Genomic DNA, 27,612 nt, shown 5'->3' with positions numbered 1-27,612 from the left:
GCCAACAGGGCCCACAGAACAAAGGTTCCCAGTTTCTGGGCAGGTCAGGGTCATCTATTATCAAACAAAAACTCCCAGAGAAGCAGAGCCCACGGCATGCCTTTGCAGACTGTTCTACTGTTTCATCTGCCGTACCGCTAAGGCAGCGCTCTTCCTTACACGCTACCTTACAGCTCTTTAAACAAACAGTCCCTTCCACGTTAACAGTAATGAACACCTCCTTAGTGCCTGTCTCCCACACTCAACCTAGCTATAAAACCCTTCTGAACTTGCTATTTCTTTAAGACAACTGTCCTCAGCTTTCGATGGAGCGACAGAGGGATGGCTGACAAGAGCAGCCCTGGGTGCAGCGGCCACTGAAAGCATGTGAGGACTGCAGGACATCTTACTGCACGCACTGCAGCCTCAAAGTGCTCAGGCCCAGCACCTCACACGTAACTGGGCCTGCAGTAACGAAAGCACGGGGCTTGTTTCAGTAACATGTGACATTAAGTTAAGAGTAAACACAAACGAACTGGTGACTATGAGCAAACAAACTGAAATAATCGTATAAAGCGAAGATTACAAATGGCTTTTTAAAACAGAAAAATGACCGAACTGCCTGGTTGGTATGTAAGCAACACCACTGTGCCTGCTTTTGGTCGCAGCTGCTTCTACTCCGTAGCACTTGGTGGCACTCTGCCAGGTCACTTCAGGTCTTCACACGACGACGCACCACCAGGGTCACGTGTCTGTCTCCTACACCCTAGTAACTCCTCACAGAAACCAACGGCTCGCTCCCATCTGCACGTTGCTCTAACAGAACACGTGCCAGTACATAGCTCTAATGGTACTGTCCCAGAAAACAAGCACACACAGAAAACACCAAGACAAGTGTGACGTAGTCATTAAACTAGGGACGCACACGACAGTATTACTAAAGTCTAGGCGATAACTGCCATGTTATGGACATAGTCTTCCTCTGGGTTTAAAAGTGGTCCTATAAATGTTTTCCCATCATCTACCCACACCTTAACATGATTTCCATGAGATGATGCTTCACACAAATAAGTACCATCTGAGCCACACAGAACGCAGGCACGGTCCACTCTGGCACACATGGTACCTGTGCCTGGAGCCCACAGTGCAGGGACCAAATCTCAGGGTGGTGGGGAGTGAGGGGCTCACTTTGAAGAAGGCCTCCATGAGCATCTGGTCGGGGTGCAGGTCCCTCCATGGCAGTTTCTGGTAGGCACTGTGGAGAGCGTACAGGATGAACTCCGGCATTTTGGGCGCTGTGCACACTTCACAATAATGCATCAGGTGTAACCGGAGAGCTTCTGCATCACCTGGCAACAGCTTGCCTACATTCAAACAGAAAATACAGCTCAAGACCTTTTGGTTTATCTTTTCAAATAATGATGATGATGATACAACATACAAATCTGAACTAAAGTCTAAAACCTAAGGTTCTCAGTAATTACCCAATTTCACACACCGGGGGAAAAACACCAGTGGCAGGTTAGTAACGAAGAATGGTGCTTTAATCGCTACTAGGGTGACTGGAATAAGCAGCTGGCATGTGGGAGATAGTTGGGTGATCAATTTTCTTTCAAAACTTCTAAATAGATGGCTTTTTAATTCAAATATACTTCCACAGCCCTAGCCACTTCTAGGTATCCCTTCGGCCTGTCACCCTCACAACGAGAACAGAAATCTGGTGTTTCTCAATACCCACTTTTGAAAAAAACGAGCATCAGCACATGGTACCAGCTGACTCTCCATCCCTAACATTCCCGTGCCACAGATGCCCAGTCCTTGCTCTGCTCTACAGCAAGAAACAGTGACGTGCATTTTTCACAGCCTTTTAAGATGGGGTGAAGGTAGCACTTGTTTAAATATGGATGAAAGATAGTTTTGTTTAGATGAGGATGGATACATAGGTAGAAGACACCTAGCAGGTAACCTCTTAGAACAAGAAGGAGCTTCTAGTTCCAGCCCAGCTCAGAAAAATTCACCGTGCTTTTCAGCATTTTTTCATAAACAGAAGGAGAGAACTGGATCCATGAGCTCACTAAAAATAAAAGGCTACAATTTCATACTTCTTTGCCCTGCTTTGCACAGTTCTGTTCCCTCTCTCTGAACTTAGCTACCAGTTCTTGATGTTATCCCAGTACCTCCTACTCTTAAGCCATTTTCTTAATTTATGTACACAGACAAGAGCCTGTGAGAGTGCTTGCCCCTTCTACTAAGGAATTAAACATAAAGTCTTTGTGACTGTAAGTTTATGCTAGAAAAAAGTAGCTATAAGAATCTGTCTTTTTAAAATAAAAAAAGTAGGGTCGCCAGTTCGATTCCCGGTCAGGGCACATGCCTAGGTTGCAGGCCAGATCCCCAGTGGGGGCCACATGAGAGGCAACCACACGTTGATGTTAAAAACATAAAAATAAAAAATAAAATAAAATAATAAAGAATAAAGTAAAAAAAGAGTACTACTAGAACATCCCGTGTTGTTCACTGAACCAATATTCGTCACACAGGCACAGAGTACGTGCACTGATCACGGGTGTCGGTGTCGGTCCGCTGACCCTCACAGATGTCCCGCTCTGGTGCAGGACGTTAACCGTGGGGGAGGCTGTGTGGGGCAGGGGCGGGGGTATATAAACTCTGTGCTTTCTGCTCTATTTCGCCTAAAACTGCTCTTAAAGAATTAAAGCCTATTTTACATACTTTACAGCATGACATATTAACACATTTCTAATAACCTTTTAAGATGGGTGAAGGATGTATTTATTCAAATATGGATACAGGACAGTTTTGTATAGGTAAGGGTGGATACACAGGCAGAAGACATCTGGGAGGTAATCTCCTAGGACAAGACTAAGCTAGCCCCGGCCCAAGACACAAATTCTGAGGCCTCATGAGTGACGGGCAGAAAGAAGGTCCAAGGGCCTTTAGGGAACAGTGAGGAGAACAGTTTGGCCAAAGTAGAGTGTTTCCATTAAAAAACCATCACATAGTATTCAAATGCACTGGGCCAGACACAGTTGAATGCTGAATTAAAACATTACATTTAAAAGTTTCTGAGTAAGTTTAGGACATAGATAGTGTTTTAGGAAAATTAACCTAATAAATCAGAACAGGAACTGGAGATATGGAACAGGAAGCTATTGCAAGAATCTGAGTTGGGTGGACCTAATATCCTCATAACCTCCTAATATAAGGCATTTTAATACCCATTTCAGTAAGATATCACACCTTTGAAAATGCAGAGCTAGTTCACTCAAGAGGAAGAAACACGAGCAGCCAAAAGCAGAGACTAGGACACCGAGCAGTAAACTGACACTGAGGCCACAGCTGCCCTGAAACTGTTTGCTTACGCTGGGTTTTCACAGCACACGCTGACGCAGGACAAGCTCTTCCGAGGATTATAATCTCACTGAAAGGACTGCTGGGGGGAAAAGGCGCCTTTTCTGCCTTAGCCCTGACTCAGGGAGAAAAACAGGTTTACCATAACTGAGAACTGAGTTTAGTTTGGACTTTGATTTCACGTCAGCGTGTGGTGTGAGAAACCCCAATCCAAGAAATGACCGTTACTTACAACTGGCAACAAATGCAGATTTTCTCTGGGGGCACGCATACTCATCCCAGTCTTTACAGACTCTCCCCAGATAAAGTCACTAAGTACGGCTTAGAACACAGAACTACAAACTACACAGAAAACAAGCCTCTAGGAATAACAGTCGGAAGGAACCCGAAAGCAGCATAAGCCATCTCCCAGTGGGAACATCAGACAATGGAACTGTTGCATATAGATCACAAAGGAAAATAAGCCTGTTTAACATTTTAAAGAAATAAAAATGGGAATTTTAAACAAAATAATAAAAAGAAAGAAAGAAAGATGATGCCACCAAAAACAGAGTAGATTTGAAGAATACATAAAACCTCTAGAAACTGAAATAAGAAATGCAATGGATATTCCTCAAAGTTGATTAGATACAGAGTCAAAGTAAACTGGAAAAGAAACCTCAGGAATTTGCCCAAAACAAAATGAAAAAGAAGTCAAAGTCACAGGAGACAGAAGGAGGTTCAACAAGGGGGCGCTGACAGTATGTGAAAGAGAAGGCTGCGCATCTTCCACAACCGATGAAACGCTGAGCTACCTCATCACCAACAAGGTGAGAGGCTACGAACTCGACACCGAACACTGTGTGAGTGAGTTTCCTTTGGTCAAAGAGGGCCGCCTCCCAACTGAAACAAAATTAAATAAAGAACAAAAGCGGAAACAAAAAATTAACTGAATGTCTCAGGGGAAAAGTGAGCACCAACCAAGATGTAACCCAGCAGCTCCCTACCTCTGAAACTCTCGTGCAGGGACTCGATGCAGCTGGCGAACAGCTGCACGGTGCTCCCGGCCACCACAGAGTCGCTCTCCAGCCAGGGGTAATGCCGTTGGCTGCTTTAAATAAATGAAAGCACATAAATAAGTAAATTTAAAAAAAAAATGTACTTAGAAATGAAATACCATGATGAAATTACTCTAGGTTCCAGAGTATAAGGCTTGACTAAGTCATGGACAACACTATGCTATGCAGCCCTAAAACACATTTAAATTCTTGGAGGTGAATTGTAGCTTGCAATGATCAACCACACAGTTTTATATACTTTCCTTTCTAACCTTTATTCCAACATAACGAAGTTTCAGAAGTGTATTACCTAAATTAACTATCAAATTAACATTGTTCTGCATCCAAGTTACACCCCGGAACTTACACCTTGTGCATCTTGGTTACATTTTACATGCCTTAGAAATACACTGTCAGATGGTTTCAAAAGTAAGAAGGGGGAGGGGGAAAAAGAAAGAAAATTTCATGTAACAAAAAGATGTCCAAAAAATGAATGAGAAATAACTAAACAAAAAACTTTTATATGAAAATCTGTTCCTGAAACTGGTCCAAAAAGTTCAGTATCAGAATAAATTCCATTAATTCTTCCTAGAAATAAACAGGAAACTTGCATTATGATTAGCAGTTCAATAGACACTACAAAATCCCGCAGATTGTTTTAAGAATAGCCCTCTAGCAAAAGCAAAGGTCCAGAACCTTTCCTATTTTCTTCAAGAAGCTCATGGGTCAATGCAAGGGCTCGGGTCCCAGTTCTGGCCCTCACTGGCTGTGGGACAGGAGCAAGACATTTAATTTTTCTGAGTCTCAGAATCAGATTAATCAATATTTGTGAAAACAACTCAAATACTGTAAAGTCTACCACTGTTGTAATTTTCACAAAACTCCTGTCAAGTTCACCTAGCTTTTGTCTGCATGCTCCTAGGGGGAAAACTCAGACGGGGTCACGTGGACAGCTCTATACCTCTCTCTTAAATGCTCACAAAGCAATGTTTTCATTTCATTGAAGAGCTCACATTGTTAAAAGGGTAATTCCCACCCACTAATCTGAAAGCCAACTTAGTTCCAAAAATAACTAAGGAACTAAACAAGATCCGGTTAGTATCATGTTTTTAGTGTTATACTATCCAAACCTAATTAAAGAGAGCAGCATCTGTTTTTCTGAAATTAAGTACCAAAACTCACTCAACTTCTTCACCACGGAAACTGGAAACCATCACCCAGCTCTGCTTCAAAATTACCATAAAGATAATAGCTCTGATCACCCAGACTGGAAACTCCACAAACAGAAAATGTCTTAAGTTCCTTTCATATAGAAGCATTTTCTCAATTTAAACATATCCCTAACGTTAAAGAAATTAAATCTGTGAATGCATCACTTGTAGCAAAACACCAATCAGACCTTTAAGTCTGTAAGTTGCACACGAACTTGAGTATCTGAAAGATGATATACCTGTCACCGTCCTCTAAGACCAGGACCCACGGCTTGAAGAGCTGGATGATCACTGAATGCAAGGACCTCAGCACTAAAACAGACAAACATTTTTAGAGACAAGAAACAAGTGTATCTTTTGTAATATCCTTGATAACACTATATAAAAGAATCTACTTATTATTTGTATACCCATAAACTTACATTGATATAAAAACAAAATATTTAATGTAACTAAGCACATTTTCATTTGCTACAATGGAATTTCTTGAATGGAATTTTTATTACATGGTGCCATGGATAATTTTGTAACAACATTTTTTTTAAAAGATCAATTCTTAAATTTTGAGGACCCTTTTCTTGGGGACATAAATAATAGGAAGAAAGAGCTGGAGATTGAAACCTATCATCTCTTGGCACCGTGCCCTACAAGAGCAGGGCAGGAAGCAAGCTGAAACAAGCACCGACTGTCTAAGTGAACACAGGTATGACACATACAGACTCACACCTGTGCTACATATCTCCCGCTTCCTCTGCTTGACACTCAGAGAGTCTTACTGCAAAGATTTAAATCTCTTAATGCATCTGTTCAAGTCTCTCCTAATCAAGGTCAAAACACCCACCTCCACGTTGCACTCAAGGCATATTACCTGTCTTGCTGCTGGCAGATGGGTCTTGGGCTAAGCAAGCCATTTCTGAGTCAAGCAGCCTTCTTATAAGATAGCCCAAGAGTGCCTTCACATCATCCATGTAAGGACTCCATTTGGAGAATAAGCCAAAACTTTTAAAGTCCAACGTGGATAACCGAAGCTTGTAAAAAAAGTCGGAGAGCCACTGTATAGTCTCCATTACCTGCGAGAGAATGACCTGTTAAAAAGTGCTCCCTGAATATCTACGTGCAGCAGGGCATCACCGCAGACTGTGACGGAAGGCTCTGATTCTGTAACAGAGCTGCAAAGTTCTATAGCACATGGAAAGTAAATCACATCTCCAACTTTTTCTAAAGCAGAGGAACCATTCTTTCAAATAAACTTTCACGTGGACCTACATCCTGTAAAACATATAAAACTGAGAGCTCGGTGGGGCACCACATGAAACCCTGGCCAAAAGAGCCAGTGGTGTGAGGTTAAGGATTTAAGCAGGTGGGTTAAGGTGGGGAGAGGGTAGGACAGATGGGCAAGAATCACACTGCAGTGTGAGAGAAAGGCAACCCAGACAAAGGAGGGGTAGGTGGAGCAAGTGACCGACAAAGGAAAGCACAGAGCTCTTAAAGCAAAGGAAATAGAAAAGGAAGGCACAAAAACACCAGACGCCAAAAGCCACACACCTGCTTGTCTGACAAGAGAACTTCCCGGGAGCTCTGAAGCGTGGTGCTCTCAGCAGAAGCTGCCCCCTGCTGGCAGGTGGAGGTGCAGCAGCCCAGGGCTCGCAGAGTGGCTTTCCAACACTCAGGGCTCAGCAGCTGCTCAGCAGAGCCTTATGGGGCAGGGACAGGGGACAAGAAGTCAGCATCTTTCACGAATTAAGTTGTTCAACTTGAATCAAAGAGCATATGAATTTTACAAAGAAATGAACAGTAAATAAGATTTCAAAACAAATTCATAAAGATTTGTGGTGAAGACACCCAAGTAAAGAGAACCTATTACAAGAACTCTGCCCCTAAACACGACTTTCCTTGTCCCTGACAACCCTGCTGCAAGTAAGCATTGCTGGAGCCATGTGAGCTGGAGTCCCGAGGGAAACACCACCATCAGACCCTGACTGGGCAATGGTGAGGTGTCGTTTCCCTGGCTGGCTGATGTGAAACGAACACTGGTGACTGGTGACAGGACAGGGAAGACTGGGTGCAGGAGCAGCAGCAGAGTCTAGGCCCTCGTCAGAAGGTGTCCTACTCACCCCTAAAACTGCACTGCTCCGAGGGGCGAAACCTAGAGGAGAGACTACCGACCAGTGCTCTGCTACTGGAAAGCTCGCATCCCAGAAGACAGGAATAATACCTCCTCGTGTCCTTTCCACCCAGAGGGGGCAGGAGGGTCAAGCAGAGTAGCAGAGGCTCACAGGAGCAGGTCTGAGGGTGAGGATGGAGGGTCCATCCTCGCTGCACTACACTGAGTATGAGGTGTCTAGGGACAGGAAAGGGTTTGTGTCCAATGGTGACCTGTGCATCTTGGGGCACAGGCCTTGAATTAAGCTGCAAGTGTGGGAGTCATGCACACCTAGAAGAGAGCAGGGAAGCCAGAAAAAACAACAGGTTCACCCAGGGCAAATGAAGAGAGCAGGTGAGCGAAGAATGGAACCCTGGGAACTACCATGGTGGCCAGGGAGAGAGGGGAAACCAGGAGGCTGGGGGTCATGGAATCTGACAGAGGTGGTATTGTTATTTTCTTTTTTAAGATTTTATTTATTTAGAGAGAGGGGAGGGGAGAAAAAAACAGAGGGAAAGAAACATCAACATTTGAGAGAAACATCGATCAGCTGCCTCTCGCACACTCCCCCACCAGGGGCCGGGCCGGCAACCCAGGCACATGCCTTGACTGGGAATCAAACCAGTGACCCTTTGCTTTGTGGAATGACACCCAATCAACCTAACCACACCAGTCAGAGCTGTACTGTCATTCTTAAACCTTTAACGGAGTTACTTTCCCTGGAAACTATAAATTTTCTGCTATATACAAGTCTATGACTATCTACATTAACAAGTTACAATCTTTTAAAAAGGTTCTAGGAGGAAAACAACACATACTTGATCAAATTTTGAAAATTTAGAACAAAAATTAGCTATGTAAACATGCATCAAAAACTGTATAGATGCATTTCTCTGTTGGTTTTCTCCACCCACCCTGCAACTCCCCTCTATAGGAAACAATGACAGCTCGAAGTGTTTTGAAAACAGGGACACACATTTCAGAGTTTGTCGGGTAGTCCAGCATATAAGACCATTAACTTACTCATTAAATAACTTCTCTTAAGTAACACAAAGGTTTAGCATAAAGCAAAATTTAGTTTTCCATCACGTCTATAAACAGTATAAAGTCTCCATGAAAAAGTAAATACGATCTCATTTTTCAAATATCACCTAGTAACATTCCAAAAATAAAAAAGCCTGCATCCTTTATTTCTCCTCTAATCTCAAATACTGCAATGGGCAGTTGCTGGAAGGAGGCAGAGATGGTGGGGATGTGGAAAATGTAATGCTGCTCTCTCCCTTGGCACATGTGAGGACGGTCTATCATTATGTGGGGGTAAAATTCATTTGCAAAAAAACAGGGGGGAGTATCTTTGAACTACAGAGAAACCAACAGTCATAAAAGAGCAAATTCCTTCTCTTACCAACTTTGTAGTCAGCAGACAAACCAAGCCCTCTACTGCCCCACCCCATCCAACACAGCTACAAGGTCAAGGCAGACAGACGGGTGCACAACCGTGAGCTCCAACACCAGACTGAGTGCTGCCTCGCCCATGCAGGGCCCTTTCTGGTCCTTTGGACAATAAATGACCATTTTTACAGGCAGCAACCCTTTGGGTTCATCGAGTACTTCAGGTAAAAATCAGTTATCTTAAAGTCCTGCACACCTGTATTATTTTTACATTTTTGGCTGACATCTGTAGAATGGTGTGCTATTATTCACCACAGTTTAATCAGTGACTTACTTTGCATCAGCAGCCTGAGAATGTCACTGTACTGGTCAGGGAACTGGTACAGAAGAAGGTAAGTCCAGTGCTTACAGAAAAGATTAAATGGCATCAAAATATCTTCATCTGGTTCAAGACCCCAGGCCGTGAGTGCCAAATGGATGGACTCCAGGAGCCTGGTGCGATCAGACAAAGGAGGTTTAGTGGCGTTTAACCACTGCTTAAGATCGAACTAAAAAGGAAAAGAACAAAAAGCAATTTTTATTGACATCAGAAAATTAGGCAGAGCCAAGTCTGTACAACTCAGTTTAAAGGTCTAAGATGACTATGCATTTAGTCTGTCATGAAGACACAAACTAAAGTTTGCACGAGCACCCGAAGGAACCCGGGCAGTCCAGTGACTTCGGGGTGCCACGACGCCTCTGTCTCTGCCTCACTCTCTGGGACTTCGGGGACAGGGTTTGCTCAGCTCCAAGTGCTCTTTTGTAGTTTAAGGATCTTGCTTGGTAAGCTTTCCCCACAAGACAAGGATCGGACCCTTGCAGCTCCCCTTCACTGGTCAAGGGCCACAAACAAGCAGCCGCTTTCTGACACCGCCTCCGACCAACAGCCACATTTCTGAACCTGCGTCGCTCACCTACCTCAGGTAACAAAAACTCAGGGTGCTGAGATCACCTTCCAGAGTCCCCAACTATCGAACATATTTTCCCCCAATTACAGACTAAGGTCAGTCCTGGCCCTGAAAAATTACCACGTTTTAGGACTTGTAGATGCCAGGGAAATACAACTGAAGACAAAACAGCTAAGGCTCTAAATCCCCCAACTCATTAAGTAAATTCACGGCCTTGGTCTGCGTTAACATTCTACTTGGAATGAAGACAAAGGCAATTTGCTTAAATCTGGCTTTTTCTAAATATGAAAGACCTGGACGTATTACAACTCATTTATCAAACATAATTTAGGCATTAATTCAGTATAAATTCAAAAGAAGGATGTACTAAATTAAATTACTATTATGAATACTTCAAAATTGTACCAAGTTTTCAAAGAGGGTTGGGAGGTAGGTCCTTTTACAGTGGAGTAAGACTGTCCCACACAACACAACTGAAACCCCCACGAGAGGAAGCTGTGGGAAGGGCCGCGTAAAGGCCATGCGGTTGAGAACAGGGCCGGGGAGCCTCCAGGCTCCCAGGAAACAGGGCTCCGAGGGCCTCGACGTCCACGGAGCAGGGAACAGCACGGTCTGTACACTCCAAAGGTAACATCAGGACTGGATCGTGTCTCACCTTGGTCAGCAGCATGAAAATCATGTCGCTGTTGTCCTCCCTGAGAAACTTCACCACTTTCTCATACAGCTGGATGAACTCCGCAGGCGCGGCATTGGGCGTGAAGAAAGGAGACAGAAGAGAGCAGAGCCTTCTGTTCTTCAGAACGGTCTCCAGCACTTTCCTGCATTCTGATTTGGTACCACTGATGAACACCTTGAACGAGTAAGAGAAAAATGTCTTCAGTTCTCCACTCCCCAATTTTATTTAGGCAACCAACTTTTAAGGGGTAGTATATAAGGCAAATAAAATTTTTTCTAAGTGAAAATATAAAACAATCAGAAGAAATCTAAAATCAACCCAGGTAACTTTCCAATGTAGGTAATATTAAAAATTTGCCATCTACTGACCAAAGTGATCCTGCAGTATGTCAAGAAAACAAAACTCTGGGTTATAGATTTTATTACTTTTAAAAAGCTAACTTTTTACAATTACTGTATAATCAGAATAACATCACATTGTTCTAACTTGGTTCTAATGTTTGAAAGTACTAGAATAACATGTGGCCCTGTCCGGTGTGGCTCAGTGAGCTAAGTGCTGTCCCACAGACTGGGGTCACCAGTTCGACTCCTGGTCAGGGCACAAGCCTGCGTTAAGGGTCAGGTTCCCAGTCAGGGGCAGGCAGGAAGTAACAGCCAACCTCACATCGGTGTTTTTCTCCCTCTCGCTCGCCCTCCCTGCACTCTGTGGCCCTTGGACCAGTGAAAGAGAGCTGCAAGGTTCTGATCCTTGTCTTGTGGGGAAACTTATCAACCAAGACCCTTAAATTACAAAAAAGCACACGGAGCAGAGAAAGCCCTGCCCCCGCAGTCCCAGGAAGTGAGGCAGAGACAGAGGCGCCGTGGCACCCCTCAGTCACTGGACTGCCAGCTTCCTTCAGGTTCTCGTATACAAACTTTAGTTTAAGTCTTTGTGATATTTATTTTAATCTAAAATAAATAAGTAAAATTGTTCTAAAAAATTAAAAAATAAAAATACTAGAATATATGTGAATATTTAAATAATCTCAGGGTCAAGAATGCTTTGATAAACCTGGCCACAGGCAAAAACAATGAAGGATAAGACTGAAAGATTTAAATTGATAAAAATGTTAATTTTTATAAGGCAATGAGTATATAAAATGGAAGGAAAACAATGAAGTAGAAAAATTAACATAACCAATTCCAGACACCAGGTTAAGAGCCTGAGTTGTTCTTTGAAAAGCAATAAAAAGACAAGACGCTATCCAACGGAAATGTGCAAAGGACAATCACCAGCAAATCGCCAGAAAGATATAAACGGCCAGAACACATGAAAAATCATGCAACCTAATAATTAAAGAACTCTAACTTAAAATCATTAATAAAGTACCACTTCCCCTGTTGGATTAGCAAGACTGGTAAGGAGCGACCACTGCTGTTGTAGGTTGGGGTGTGAACAATGTACTCAAACCCAGCAATGACAGTGTCAGTCGGTGTAAGCTTCCCTGGAGGGCAGTGTGACAATTTACATCAAATGCCAGTCCCTCTGACATTGCAATCATACTTCTAAGAAATTATAGTAGGAAAAAAAGTCCAAGTTCACAAAGACGTGTAAGATTTTTTATCTCAGACTTATTCTGGTGAAATCAACCAACCAACCCTGGAAATAGCCATTCGGAGGGCCTGTCTCAATACATTACAATATATCTGTACGGCAGAACACTACAAATTAAATACCATGTGAGGCCCCGGCTGGTGTGGCTCAGTGGACCGAGCACTAGCCTGGGAACCAAAAGGTCGCCAGTTCAATTCCCAGCCAGGACACATGCTGCCTGAGTTGAGGGCCAGGTCCCCAGTTAGGGGGACATGTGGGAGGCAACTGATTGATGTTTCTCTCAAACACTGACATTTCCTTCTCTCTCTTTCTCCCTCCCTTCCCCTCTCTCTAAAACAAATAAAATATTTAAAAATAAGTAAATCAATAAATACCATGTTAGAAACAGACGCATAGAGAACAGAGAACAAACTGAGGGTTGCCAGCATGGGAAAGGGGGATGGGGGACTGGGTGAAGAAAATGAAGACATTAAAATGTACAAATTGGTAGTTAACAAAATAGTCACAAGAATATAAAGTACAGCATAGGGATATAGTCAATAATATTGTAATAACTATGTCTGGTGCCAGGTAAGTGCTTGAATTATCAAGGGGATCACTTCATAAATTATATCACTGTCTAACCACTATGTTGTAACACCTGAAACTAATATAAAATAATACTGAATGTCAATGGTAATTGAAAATAAAATTTTAAAAAATTAAAAATAAATACCATATTAAAGGTGTGTATATATTATTAACACAGAATGATGTCTAAAAAGATGTGTTTGAATGAAAAAAAGCAGGTTACAAAAGAGCATATGTGGTTTCTGAGTGTATATGTATCTATTCACCTATTTATCTATATGCAGGGATAAGTCATTTTCATACACACATACACACACACACACACACACACACGACAAACTATAATGAAATGGAAGCTGTGTAATCATTTTCTCCTGGTAGTTAGGACTCTAAAATTTTTCTTCTTTATACTTTCTGCACTGTCTGCATTGTTTAGAACAAATTAACAGACATCAATTTTATAATCAGGAAAAAATTTTAATCTATTTCAATAACTTCTCAGTATCACCTCCTAACAAGTATCCCATAAATAAGGACTCACCAATGAATTTAGGTGAGAGTACCTGGTAACTTAGTGTCTACACATTTTCCAACAAGTGGCTTTTCTGTTTTATGACACATTTCACAAATCTATATGGATACACTGCCTTTGCTCCTGTTAAATATCCACAGCTTAACAGTCAGTCAAGTAAAGCAATCAGTGGTGACTGAGAGGAGCAACTGGGAGGGGGCAGAGCCTTGAACGCTGAGTCAGAAAACCCAGGACCAGTCTCAGCTCCAGCACTCAGCAGCTGTCTTCTTTAGGCAAGGCAGTAATCTTTTAGAGCCCAGTTTTCCCATCTTTAAAACAGGGATGATATCAACCACAGAGAGTCACTGCAAGGATGAAATAAAATAATGAATCGGAAAGCATTTTATAAACAACATGAGCGTCACTGGTGTTACAGGCAACACCAAGAGCACATGATAGAATCTGAAGTCTCCCAGAGGCTTTCAAATATGAATAAATCATTTCCTGTATGAGAAGAAGAATTCTACACCAACAATTCCAATCACATCTTTAGAAGCCAACAATTCAAAGTGGCTTCTGATTCAGGTAAGACTCAGAACCTACAATGTAAGTCTAAAGTCACATATCTAAAGAGAACACTGTAAAGGACTTACTGTGTCTGAAAAAGGCTAACAACACAGACTAATCTCACCTGTCCCAAAATCTCAATGCACGAAGTAAAGAACTGCCTGGTGGGAGGATGGCGCTGGGTCTCATCGCTGACGTAATCCACAACAGTAAAGAAGAGGCTAATGCCAACCTTCTGAACCCCGGGGGTGGGCTGCAACTTGTAGGCATTCACTAAGGCCCTGTAGGAAAACAGGTAAGAAGCGGTCCATGGTATGAGAATCCAGACTCACCAGTGTTTCTATGACACTCCCCTTTCCCAGGCAATACTCTCGGAGTGCTCAGACTCTCCTGCAGATGTCACTTCAGAAATACTTTATGGGTTACCTTCCAACTTGACCCAACACCTCATTTTCAAAATATAAAAATGATTTTATGCCCTTCTGGAGAAAAAAAAATCAGTTGTATTAAAAGGGCTAATGAACATTCTTACCTTTATTAAGTTTTGTCATATTTCATATGTAATTTGTGATGTATTATTTTACTTTATGTATTTTTAGGTAATACATATTTTTAAAAACAATAACCCTGACTTCTCTAAATTTTAAAATCCAAAAGAGTGACTTAGGTTGAAGATACAGATTTTTGTATAAAATAAGCTCCTAAAATAAAGGAATCTCTTCTAATTCTCACTTTTTTTTTAGTTCCTTTACTGGTAAAAAGAAACATCAACTTCTTGTTCACCTTCTCTCCTCCCTCCTGCCCAGAGCCTCCAATCCAACCCACAGAAAGCCGCAGTGCCCCCTCCACAGCACCCTCCCAAATCCACCCTGCGATTAGTTGCTGGTACTAGACTGTGGAGTCCCTGCAATGTGAAAGGCAGTCAACCTCCCTCCTCCCAAACCATGTCCTGGTAGCTTTGGGAAGAAAGGGGATGGAGAGAATAAACCAGGAGCACCAAAGGAAAGCCACAATAGCCCCATGCAAGTTGGCAACTATACCCAAGTCTCCTAACTCTGAGCAAACCTATTGTAAACTGTGCTCAATAACCTGAGTTGACAATGATGACGTCTTAGGTAAACGTGACTTTGATATAAAACTTCAGCACTAAATCTCTCCACAACTGAATTTCAATGTACTGTATCATCTCTCATTTCAGGGATCTGCAGGCTTATTTTACAAAGGGCCAGATAATAATTATTTTAAGCTTTATAGGACATAAATTGTTACAGCTACTCAATGTTGCCATTGCAGCATAAAAGCCATAGATATTAATAAATGGGCATGGTTATATTCCAATAAAACTTTATTTATACAACTAGGTGGCAGGGCAGATTTGGGCCAAAGGCCACAGTGTGCCAATCCCTGTGCTAACTCAATCCCTGAGTGCCTGGGGGCTGTAGCAGCATGACCTGTATCGATAACAACAAAAGAGTATTTTAAAGTACAATGCCCTCAAAACTTACGTAATCAAGTTTTCTGCATGCACAGCAGCTTCCACGATATTGAGTGGTGGCGGAGTAGTAGCTTCTGCTTGCAACTGCTTCACTTCTTTCCGCAAAACATGAAGCTGTTGGCTTACCGCTTCGTTCTTATGCATGCCTTCAAACTAACAAAAATTTCAGTGGTCAACAGATTTCTGCCCCTACATGTTTCTGAAGCAGATATTTGATTACATGTATACTGGGTAAATGATGATAAGAGACTATTATTTCAATTAGTATGATAACCCAAACCTCTTGGTTGAACTCCACAGGAGCGGGAAAAAATTGTCAAAAGACTATTCAATAATATCAGGGTTTTTTCATGAAGACTCCAACCTGAATTAGTTTATCACTGGTTCCAAGCCTTCTGCAGGATACGTTCTATGTCACTCATGTTTCGACTCCCCGATCCTCATCAAAGCGTGCCTCGGGGCCTCCCACCGCGGACGCTTCCCTGCAGCACACCAGGCCCCTCCTCCTTCCTCCCAACCGAACGGCACACGCAGTTCACCTCCACACCGGGCTGCACGTCTCATGTGTGCGCAGCACAGAAAAGGACACAGATGCTGTTGCTAAAACACGTGCCATTGTGAAAGGAAAAAAGACATGTACTTACAAAGCAACAACAAAATAAGACAAGCATGACATGTCCAAACCAGCTGCATGCCTAGGAAAGGGCGATTGACTAATTCAATGGTTCCTGAAAGCTTATCTGAGATAAAATTTTATTGGCTCTCAGTAAAGATGTACAAAATAAGGAAAATTTATTAAACTTGTCAAAAAAAACCCCTGAATTTATCTCCATTTAAAAGACTATCCTTTATGTAAGATTATGTCTGTCCTACTTGAAGGAGTTAACATTCTTTTCACTAGTGAACTGATGGTGATCTACATAATAACTGCTTCGTTTGTGCATTTTTAATGTCCTTTTTTGGATGTGGACTGATGCGGAAAATACCCTATGCCCAGACTGCAACACAAACGTAGAACCAATCAGTAGATGTGGGGACAGGAGGACAGAGCACTGAGGAAGGAGCCTGGGCAGGCTGACTGGGGGCTGGGGATCAGGGCTGAAGAGTGCAGTATGGCGAGACTGGGGAGCAGGGGCCTGTCTGGGAGAGGCCTTTACAGTAAACTGGGGATCTTGGACTTATCTTGCAGGCATGGTAGAGAATCGGAAAAGACCAGAACGTTTAGAAGGCAGGAGTTCTAAATTCTACATTGTCCTTAGATGTTTTTCTGCAATCACACGGGGGAGCAGCAGGTACTACATTTCCCTTTATATGGACCTGCCCGACCCTAGTGTTCAACCACCACTACAATGGTAACAGGCATCCTTTGTGAATGATGCAAACACTTTGTTCACAAACGTAATAATTGAGGCCCTTATGCCCCTGTCAGGGGACACAAATACCAAATCGAAAGCTCCTGAAGGGCAAATGGTCCTGCCTGTGTTGCTTTACACAGCGGCCAGCACAGCTCTGACAATACACTGAACACCCACTTTTAAAGGTCGTACCGATAACTTTCTCCTGTAAAAGGTGCCACTGTTGTGGTAAAAGTCTTTACAAAACTTCTTAAAGAAGAAAACAAGATGTTAGTATGAATCAAAAGCCGTGAACGTGACTATCCAGTAAGTTACAATATTAACAATAATTACTTTAGTTTTTATTTTTGGAGAAATGAAAGATAAAAAATTAAATTACTAAACCACATACCGAATCAATACAAATACTACATCTCAAATCTCTCAAATAACAGGCCAATGTTTAACAGCTTAAAATGTGACCAGGAATGCGTGCGGTCAGCTCTCCTGCCCAGTCTGTCCCTAATCGCACTGAGACAGGCACTCTGAGGGCCACAGCCCTGGCTGGCCTGCAGAGAAGCTGCTCCGCAGAAAGGAGGCAAGGGAATCACAGAGAAGGAAGGAGGCAGTAAGCGTGAAGGGAAGCGGAAAGGCTCAGGACAAGAGAAAAGGAGCAGAGGTTCACTTCACTGGGAAGTGCAGAGAGACAAAGACCAAATCCACTTCGCTAACTGCATCCCATGGCGTAGAAACACCCGATGCTGAAGACCAAAGACTACCAGCTAGCATAGGAAAGTTTAGACACTCTCCCAAAATTATCACTATTTCCTGGTCTACTTATTTTGTTCACTGTTCCAAACACTGTTGAAAGTTTTCTTTTCTTCCTAGAACGGGGGTGAGAGAGATTGAATGACTACCTGCTCATAATTACAAGAAGTTGGAGACAATAGAACAAAGCAGCACGGTGGAAGCCTCTCCCCTTGAGTCGCTTCAAGTAGACAAAGAGATTTAAAAGTAGGACACAGCTGGCCCTTCAGTTAAGTTTTTACAATAATGTGAAGCCCTCAGTGGGTCTTTTCCATCTTTCATTTCTAGGAATGCACAAATTTTTCACATGACAATAAATCAATTCTCAGTCCTGCCCTACAATACCAAAGTACAACACAAGGAACCCTATTATAAAACACCCCATTTCCTCAGGGGATCTCACTGAATTATTAGAGGCTTCTATTAGAAAAGGCAACCACGGAAGAAGCACGTCTCCATTCCCATAAAATATATTTGGCTTTTGTATGCCCCAAACAAGTTATACACAGCTCACACACTTGCAGATGGCTGGAAATTTCCAGGGCATTCCCTCCCAGGAAAATTCTATCAAGCAATAAAACATTTTCATGATATTATGTAAAATCTTCACAAATGAGCCATTAAAATTATATTAAAACATTTATGTACTTTAATTTTAAAATTTATATTTAAAATATAAACTCATTTCCCATGATGCTGATTTTAAAAATTGATCCAATCCATGAATTCTCTAATCACTGATCACAATCTGGACTGAATTTTCTAACTTTAGATGCATACAGATCAGTTATTTTATCAGAAATAAGTTTTGAAGGCAATGAAAAATACAAATATAAAAGGTATTTCTGAGAGGACATTTTAGGGCAAACAGTCACCCAAGGAGATTGGTGAAGAATACATTAGAATTGTTAAAATGGGGCTCAGCACAAAAAGAGGAGAAATTTTTGAAAGACAACCAAGAGTCAATAAAATCAATTTTCCCCGATTTCTAAAAGCTACCCACAAAGAGGATCTATTTTTGTGCAAATGCAGTCAGGCATCAGCTAGGCCTCTCTTAAAGCGTTTCTCTCCAGGCTCCGGGAATCTGGACTCCACGTGCAGACAGAGGGAGCAGCAGTGATTAAGGGGCACGTGCTCGGTCGGTAACCACCCAGCCTGGCCTTCCTGGCTTTACCACTCACTGGCTGTGTCACCTCGGATACATAACTTAACCTGTCTATGCCTAATGCAGTTGTAAAAGTACCCTCTTGCGGGGTTGTGGTGAAGATCAAAGTAAGTTCTGCAAAGTGTTTAGATGGTGCCTGGCATGAAGCAAACACTATGATATGCTGGCTAAAGCTAAACTCCCACTTAGAAGTCCTTCCAAAGTCACAGATCCAACTTAATTTTATTTTTCCAACTCAAGGAGGTGCCTCTAGAGGCAGCTGAATTTTTATCATATTATTGCACATCTCTCCTTTTGCCTTTCGGCAGACTCCACCCAGACGATCTGCTTTCTGCAGGTACCTCCCATGTTTACCTTCAGTGCCCCACCCCACACCACTGTGCGCAGCGCACGGCCAGCACTCCCAAGAGATCGTCCCCTCCAGTGTGGGCTCCAGCCCTCCCAGTGTGGTCGCCACGGCCACTTCCCGAAGCAACCTGAAAGAGACTGACACGGCTGGCCTGCGCCCCCTAGACGAAGTCATGCTGACCCCCCTCCCACACTTCCTCTAACTGAATCCAAACCATCATTGTCAGAATCTTTTAAGAATTGGTTTAAGGCCCTCTCTCTCTCAAAATCTTCTCAGTGACTCTGCTTTTCTTTGAGTTTGTTTTATAGGACACACCAGCACTCACGGCAATGGGTGACTACGGTAGCTCTGTGGGTGTCTTCACTCCTCTAAAAACTATCCAATGTTCTGAGACTTGGATCCCCTGCTATGCAAATTCTTTCAGTCTTTCTCAAAGGTATGCCAGTTATTAGGGTTCCAAGTAAAATTCTCTGAATTACAAAAAAATTTAAGCAATCTTACCTGAACTGTCACAACTGCTGCTCCTTGGCATTTCTTCCCACTACTGCCTCTACACTCCAAATGCAGTGTGGCCTGTTCCTCCCGATTAACATACTGTTTGGGCATCGTGTCCAACAGCTCACCGTCCAGGGCAACCTGCTGGGATTCCCGCAGGGCCGCCGTTCTGAAAAACATCATTGGAGGTAAAAAATAAGTCTTAGGAAAGGCTTCATGGCCTTTTCAAGTGATAGAAGCTTCCAGTTTCTCCCGCCTGCACTAGGGTGCAGCAAGATCCAAGTATTCCAGAACAAGAAATCCAAGTGTGTGCGCGCCAAGACTCACCCAAATCCTCTCCCTCGCAGTCATGCGAACCACAAAGTCAAGAAACAGAGAAAAAGTGGGACAACTTTTCAGCCAGAAATAAAGCTCCATTCAGAATCTGTGTTATATCAGCAATGCTTTTTAAATGGACCCTTACATATACAAGAACGAATGGGAATTGGTCCTAATTTAGCTGTCCCAAAGGGGTGCCCTTACTTGTAAGTATCACTGATTTCTTTACTGGCATCTCAAACTGAACTTTCAAAAATGGAGAAGGTTAATGTCTACACAGGTGTCAACACTGTTCTCCCTGTGGTGTTTACTTTGACATGCAGGCCAGCACGTGCACTCGTGTGTGTGGTGTGCACACACAACGCACACAACAAATACCCGGCCAAAAACAGCAAGGAGGAAAAGGCCAATAAAAGACTGATTCCATGAGATCTGCCAAAGGGACTCTTTTACCTTATAAAACAGATTTACTGCACATACGCTCCTTCTCACGGGATGGCACGCTAGAACTAAAACCTTACACAGCTGATCTCTTGTGAACTCAGAACGCTAAATCATCTGCTCATACTTCAATCAAGCGCCTGGGCCAAGCTTTAAAATATGGAGAGTGAGGGCAAAAAGCAGTGACAAAAGAAAGTAAATCTCATTTCATGCCCTTTAAACACAACCTTTCCATTATCAGGTCTCCTTGGGAGAAGCATGAGAAACACTTAGCTGGCACTCAGAAATGCCACAAGAAACACGTAAAAATTTGTAGTCCATTAAAGTGTCACAAAATTTCAATGGAAATTTGAAGACTTGTCACAACTTGGTTAACAAAGTAACTGTCTGGGCCGGTCTTGGTCTTGTCCAATATTCTCCGTGGGGAGGATGCTGATGAGGAAACCTTTCCAGGTATTAGGTCACCCAGGCTGTCAAGGCAGCAAGCACGGAAGCATGATCTGGGAGGGCTCACGCTCTTACCTGGCCTGCTGTTGCAACAGATTCAGGTCTGTGCACACCAGCTGGGTGGTGTTCTCCCGACTCAGGAGGACGGCAGATGAAATAACCGGCACAGGAGGCCTCAGTGGGTGCAGAACAAGGGGGGGCTGGGGAGCCTCGTGTTTCCGCAAGTTACTTAAAACCCTCTCTTTAGCTGAAAGAAAATAAAGTCACATTGACTGAGTAATGGCTACTACTGGGTAGTAACATATTAAGTGGGTGCAAAGCCCTGGCCTGTTGCCTTCATAAAAAATGCTGGAGATCTACCAAATAGATACTTCAGAGGCCTAAATGAATAAAATCATGATCTTGTATTACTTACAAGCTTTGAGGGAGCACCCACAGGCCTGGTAATATTCTACCAGGGGCTGGGAGATCAGGAGCATGGGGTATTATTAAATATAATTCCTATCCTCAAAAAGTCTTAATGATGGTTAAAGAGTCAAAGCTCCCAATCCCTACACAGCCTTGCATGAGGCACTGGGTGTCTGGACTTACACTGGTATGAAGGGAAGCTAGTGAACAGCTCAAGTGAGCTGGAGAGAGATGGCAGCTACCGCCAGACAACGGATTGGGGGAATGGTGCAGGCAGCCCAGCTGAAAGTTCACTGCAGTCACCCAGATACAAGTCATAGGAATGGGAGAAAAAGGAATGAGCATTACGGAACACAGCTAAGTGAAAAATCTTAAAGTAGGCCAAGGTTTAGACAAGAGGGCTGAAAGTAGTAGAGTTAAAATGAATAAAGTCATGGACACAAATTCCTATAGAATTCATGTTTATAGTCATATAGCCAGGCAGTCATTCATCCATTCACTTATTTACTTACCCAATAAATGATTTATGGAGTCCAAATAAGAAATCGGGTGCCATATTAAGAAATAAAAGGTAAATCTGTGTCATCCAAGTTTGCACTACATAGCCTATGATCTCATACTGGCCAACCCAAGTTAAATGCTTACATTTCTACACCCAGTACAGAGCTGGACACACAGCGGGTCTCCGATATGTCCTCTCTTCCCTCCTCCTCACTCTACTGCACCACACACATACCACACAGCAGGCAGCGACTGAAGAGCATGAAGAGAAGCTGCCACATACCTGATTCTTTTCAACAGTAAGATAACCAGGGACGAGAGGGGTCAAGGGGGCCTCGAATCAATAATCAAGTCAACAAATACTTAACGAACTACTATGAATTTCTGATTTCATTTCAAATGTAGCCGTCAATTTTCCATTCTTGTTAAGAAAAATCAAAGAAAATTTAATAGCCATGACTTTGGTACTTGGCATAGGAAGACTGGTATTGTTTGCACCCCAAGCAGATGGAATTTAACATTCCAAACAGGTCAAGTGCAGGATCGTCCCTTATAGCTGGGGTTTTTCCACCAGAACTACCACTCCTTGCACAGAAGGTAATAAAGTTGGACATTCATCACTGGATTAGATTCCTGACCATATTTAGGTTTGTTTCAAGCAACTTTTTCAAAATTAGTATCACTTACCATTAAAAAACAAAAAAAACAAGGATATTTTAAATGCAAAATAAAAGTCAGGAAAAATAAACTCAGAGCATTTTGAACTATAAATACCACTCTGGACCACATGTGACAAAAATGTTGAAGCCAACAAAACAAACTCAATTCAAGGAAAAGAAGCTGCGGCCACAGACGTGCAATGCCCTGTGAAGTACTGCCGGAACTCACCCTGCCAGCACCACCACCAGTTCCCTCACTTGGTGTGACCGCCATCTAACCTGCCATCAAAAGCCTGAAGCTTCTTACTCTAAAATCTAGGTCTCAGTTTCACTTGGGGCTGCAACCCATACTGATCACCAGAAACAGGGGGCAGGATAAGTGACGCAGAAGAGGGTCTCTGGAATAAGACGGCTCTACCACGTACCAGCTTTGTGACTGGGCAGGTTACCTACTCACCTTACACCTCTCGGGTTCATGACCTACTTACTCAGCGGGGATAAATCTCATAGGGTTGTTAGGAGTACTGAGTTAACACATGTAAAGTGCTGCAACAGAGCCTGGAACAAACTAAGGGCTTAATAAATTAGTAGCTTTCCAGAGAAAACAATCAGCCTTTTAGGGAAATGTTAATAAGGCGCTGTGAAAGCACTCCAAATGGGAAGACATGATCAGAAGTAGTCAGCAGCTTCCACAGCTGTAAACATATGAGTATTTCTTCATCTAACAGGTTTTCAGGAATAAAAAATAAGGCTCGCCCTGGCTGGTGTAGCTCAGTGGATTGAGCGTGGGCTTCGAACTAAGGCATTGCAGGTTCGATTCCCAGTCAGGGTACATGCCTGGGTTGCAGGCCACGGCCCCCAGCAGTCGTGCATTGGTGTTTCTCTCTCTCTCTTTCTCCCTCCCTTCCCTCTCTAAAAATAAATAAAATAAAATCTTTAAAAAAAAAAATAAGGCTCAATATGAGCTGGGTTGAGGGCAACTTTTGTACCTTCCCCTATATACTTTTCTGTATTGTTTAATTTTTTTCAATGAACACGTGAAACGTTTATAATTGGGTGGGGAGACTATTATTATTTCAGGGAGGAAAGATGTTGGAGAGAAAAATTATAAAGCCTTTGTTGAGACTGTCCAGCACTTTTATTTTATAGAAGAATGGACCAAAGCTCCTATTTTACTCTGATTACACAACTAACTAGTTGGTTAGTGGCAGAGCTGGAGCAAGAAGGTCTTTTTGCCTTTCTCTGAATCACTGCACTGCTCTATTATACTACACGTTGCAATATTTTGTTCAATAATTCTATTCACAATTTTATTACATGTTCTACATTTAAAAAATAAATTTAGCAATTAAAGTTGTGATCCCCAAATACTGTTTTATGTTATTTTTTTAAAGTTTATTTTATTTACTTTTAGAGAAAGGGGAAGAAAAGAAGAGAGGGAGAGAAACATCAATGTGTGAGAACTTGGGACCTGGCCTACAACCCAGGCATGTGCCCTGACTGGGAATCAAACCAGCAACCTTTTGGTTCAGAGGCTGCTGCTCAGTCCACTGAACCACACCAGCCAGGGCTGTTTTATGTTATTTTTGTTGTAAGATATGTCAACGACTTCCCAGGTTAAATGAGTTTTTGTGGCATGGCATAGAAAACTAACTGATAATTTATAAAATTGTTTCTCTAGAAAAATGCACCGTGAGAAACAATCAACTTAGAAATATGGGGAATATGATCCACTTGTATTGTATGGTGAGAGTTCCAGATACAGAGGGAAAGGTTATAAAAGAAAAAGACTTCTGAATTTTAAAACTGCAAGCCCAAAGTAATGAAATTTAAACCTGTACTTTACACATTGATACCAGTTAAAATTCTTCAGAGCATAACAAAGAAAAGGATGCACACACACAGTCACTTTCTAGTCTCCTTTTCAGGTAGGTAGACCCCCGCATCTCAGTTTGGACCAATGAGATGTGCTTGCATAGTCTGTAAGTAGCTTCTTAAAACAGTCCTTAACAAAGGAAACTCCCCTTCCTGCTGAGTAAGCAGCCACCTTGGTCCCTAAGAGGATGTCACGTGTGATAACAGTGGGGCGGCCAAACGGGAGGAGCAGGGGTCCTTGACGGTTCATAGGTCACGGAGCCGCTGCTCTGAAATGCCTGATGCAGACTCCCTTTACATGAGAAAAGTTAAATTACATCTCTAGCTTATTGAAGCCATTATTATTTTGGAATTTTCTCTCACTTACAGCCTAACCTAAAAGTGGTAGACAAGTCAACCATGAATCCTAAAAAAGCAATTCTTACTGAAGGCGTACACTGTGTACAACTCAACCCTCAATGGCCCTCATTCATCTGTTCATATTCATTCATTCATTCATTCATTCATTCAAAGGGCCTGATGCTCCAATGACTCACCCAAAAAAGGATCAGTGAAGTCCAGCTGCACAGATAAACTGCAGGGCGCAGAATGGGACTCCAGCTTGGCCTGTGTCCACCGACCGATGGTTTCCTGAAACTCGTAATGTATGCGCTCCATGTTTAAATATTCCACCCACAGATCCTAGAATGAAACAAACCACAGGACATTAACTTTCACAGATACATTCACAACATATTTAACTATAAAATGAACCAGTAAGTTTGAACACAAGGTGGTTCATTCTAAATTCTCCAGCACTACGATGAACAGCATTTAAAATTAATACTCTAACAATCTTAGCAAGGATCTCAAAAGTTTTTTTATTATGTACCATAATCAGAAAAAATAAGTTTAATAGTCCTACTAACTGTATATTTGTAAATTATATACACATATTACTGAGCTAAATTATAAGGCATAGGTAAATAACAGAAATTTTACAGAGAAAAATAAAGATATTGAAAATAACTGAATCTGCATTAGATCAAACTTTATGTCCCACTAATAATTTATAGGAATATAGTGGACAGAAAAACATATTAAGCTACACCAAAAAGACACAGTAAGCAATATCTATACTGTGGGGAAACTAACCATCAACTACCCAAGTTCTTCAACAAATAAACTGCAAAGGAAAAACAGGGCTATAGGGAGTGCCCTGGCTAGTGTGGCTCAGCTGGCTGGAGCGGCATCCTGCAAGCCGAAAGGCCACCAGCTGGATTCCTGGTCAGTGTACCGCCTAGATTGCAGGTTCAGTCCCTGGTCGGGGCACACACAGAAGGCAACTGATCAGTGTTGCTCTCTCCCGCAGACACTCCCCCCCCACCTTCCTTCCCCTCTCTCTAAGCTCCTGCGGTGAGGATTTAAAAACAAAAGGGTTGGGGGGATTAAGGGAAAGACCTATAGATTAAACAGACAAAAGAACTATGAACCAATCACAAAATTCGGATCTTGATTCAAACGAACTGTAAAAAATAAACAAAACTTTTATGACATTTATGAGACAATTAGAAATTTGAACACTGACTAAATGTTTGATTTTTAATAACCTATTATTGTTTTTCAGATGGAAATGCTATTGGGTTATGTTGTTTTTTAATCCTCATCCTCATTTTTTTCATCATCAAAAAGGATTCAAGGAAAAAGGAAAGGCTGCAACCCAGTGAATGCAAACCCAGGTGCACACTCTTAATCCTTATCTTCTAATCTTTGTCCATCAAATGCTCTGAGATTAGCTCCATGATACTATGGTGGAGGGCGGAGGTGAACTATGGATGAAACTAGACACACAGTACAGGGGGTCAGGGGAGAATGGGTGTACCTGTCCACTATACTATTCTACTTTCTGCATAACTGAATCTTTTCATGATAAAAAGTGAAATAAGTAAATAAAAATGAGAAAAAAATAAGACTTCTAGTATTCTCTTCCCACACTCCAGTGAGCTATTCTATGTACTTCACTGGGTTGCAAACCCGCAACCCAGGCATGTGCTTGGACCAGGAATCGAACTGGTGACCTTCCACTTTGCTGGACAATGCTCAATCAACTGAGCCACATCGGTCAGGGTGCTATGATTAATTTTTTAAAACACTGACCAAGTACCTACATGTGCAAAACCTTGGATAAGGCTCTGGTGTGTGGAGTATAAAGAAATGAGTATGGAACTTCACTCAAGATTGCAAGACACCAAGATCACTTATTTATTTTTCCTGTTTCTCTGGCTCTACACTCTCGGCCTTATTTTTCTGTGCCTTAAATGTTATCATCCCTCAGATTTTCATCTTCTTAATCTAAATGGCCCAACACCATTAAACCCCATTTCCTACACAGCCTCATTCCTGAATTCTGTATCTGTATATCCCTTCCCGTCCAACTCTGAGGTAGAGAGTTCTCTTTGAAGCCCCTCCGGCACTTCCTCCTCCAGTGTGTCCTGTCTTTGCAAACAGCACCTCCAGCTGGAAATCTGGGAGTCTCTGTGTATGTAATCAATCCTACTGTGTATCTAAAAATCCTACTGATCCTACCAATTCTTCCTCAATATATTTTTAATTCATCCATTTATTTAGTCACTCCCGCTATTTCAATAGCTCTCCAAACAGATTTCAAGAAAAACAATTTCTTTTTTTTTTTTTTTTTAGAAAAGCATAAACGGCCCTTAGAGATTTGACCCTATTCACCTCTCTGGCTTCATCTGTCATCTTCAGGTGGGTGCTATGCCCCAAGCCACACCTCTTTGAACACGCCAGGCTCTCTGACCTGCCATGTCTTTGCACAGACTGGTCTTTCTGCTGGTAACATCCTCCCTGCTACTCCCCATCACCACGCCTTTCCTACCCTGACCAATTCGCATTCATCCTTCAGGGCTCAGCTCTAAGATCACCACTCCATCCCACTCTGAATCGGGTGCTGCTCCTCTGTGCTCTCACAGCACCCTGTATGTTCTTCTCCCACGATCTTTACCAGCAGATGTAATAACGGCCTAGAAAAGGACTACACACATCTCCAGGTGCGAGAGAGAACAGCTTAGACTATGTGGAGATTAGGACTGAGTACTTCCAGAAGGGCAACCAAAACTGTGACACCTATGAGTAAATAGTCTCCAAAGCTACATAAAGGTTATCTATCTATTTCATTCCATTAACTTCATATGTAACATATGGGTTCTAATATATTCTTTTTTTTTAAAGATTTTATTTATTTATTTTTAGAGAGGGAAGGGAGAGAGAAAGAGAAAGAAAGAGAGAAAGAGAGAGAGAGGGAGAGGGAGAGGGAGAGGGAGAGG

General features: G+C 42.3%; 1 protein-coding gene across 3 annotated transcripts in view; it reads right to left on the bottom strand.

The window, feature by feature from the left end:
• The window catches only part of EPG5 (ectopic P-granules autophagy protein 5 homolog), a 94,068-nt gene that overhangs the window by 15,083 nt on the left and 51,373 nt on the right, over positions 1–27,612 (bottom strand). For 2 of the 3 annotated variants that reach the window (XM_028523996.2, XM_036009095.1), the window contains 12 exons: positions 24,826–24,970; positions 20,922–21,093; positions 19,647–19,809; positions 15,501–15,643; positions 14,120–14,276; positions 10,734–10,928; positions 9,466–9,679; positions 7,142–7,290; positions 6,465–6,666; positions 5,836–5,908; positions 4,335–4,438; positions 1,168–1,343 (listed from right to left, as the gene is read on the bottom strand). In XM_028523996.2, the coding sequence (XP_028379797.1) occupies positions 1,168–1,343; positions 4,335–4,438; positions 5,836–5,908; positions 6,465–6,666; positions 7,142–7,290; positions 9,466–9,679; positions 10,734–10,928; positions 14,120–14,276; positions 15,501–15,643; positions 19,647–19,809; positions 20,922–21,093; positions 24,826–24,970 (1,893 nt within the window). The remainder of the gene's footprint in view (positions 1–1,167; positions 1,344–4,334; positions 4,439–5,835; positions 5,909–6,464; positions 6,667–7,141; positions 7,291–9,465; positions 9,680–10,733; positions 10,929–14,119; positions 14,277–15,500; positions 15,644–19,646; positions 19,810–20,921; positions 21,094–24,825; positions 24,971–27,612) is intronic. The other variant, XM_036009094.1, reaches the window with a different exon arrangement.

The sequence above is a fragment of the Phyllostomus discolor genome, chromosome 9 (assembly GCF_004126475.2).
Source record: "Phyllostomus discolor isolate MPI-MPIP mPhyDis1 chromosome 9, mPhyDis1.pri.v3, whole genome shotgun sequence".
NCBI classification, from domain to species: domain Eukaryota; kingdom Metazoa; phylum Chordata; class Mammalia; order Chiroptera; family Phyllostomidae; genus Phyllostomus; species Phyllostomus discolor.
Note: the sequence above shows the minus strand (reverse complement) of the source record. Positions and strands in the feature narration are given on the sequence as shown.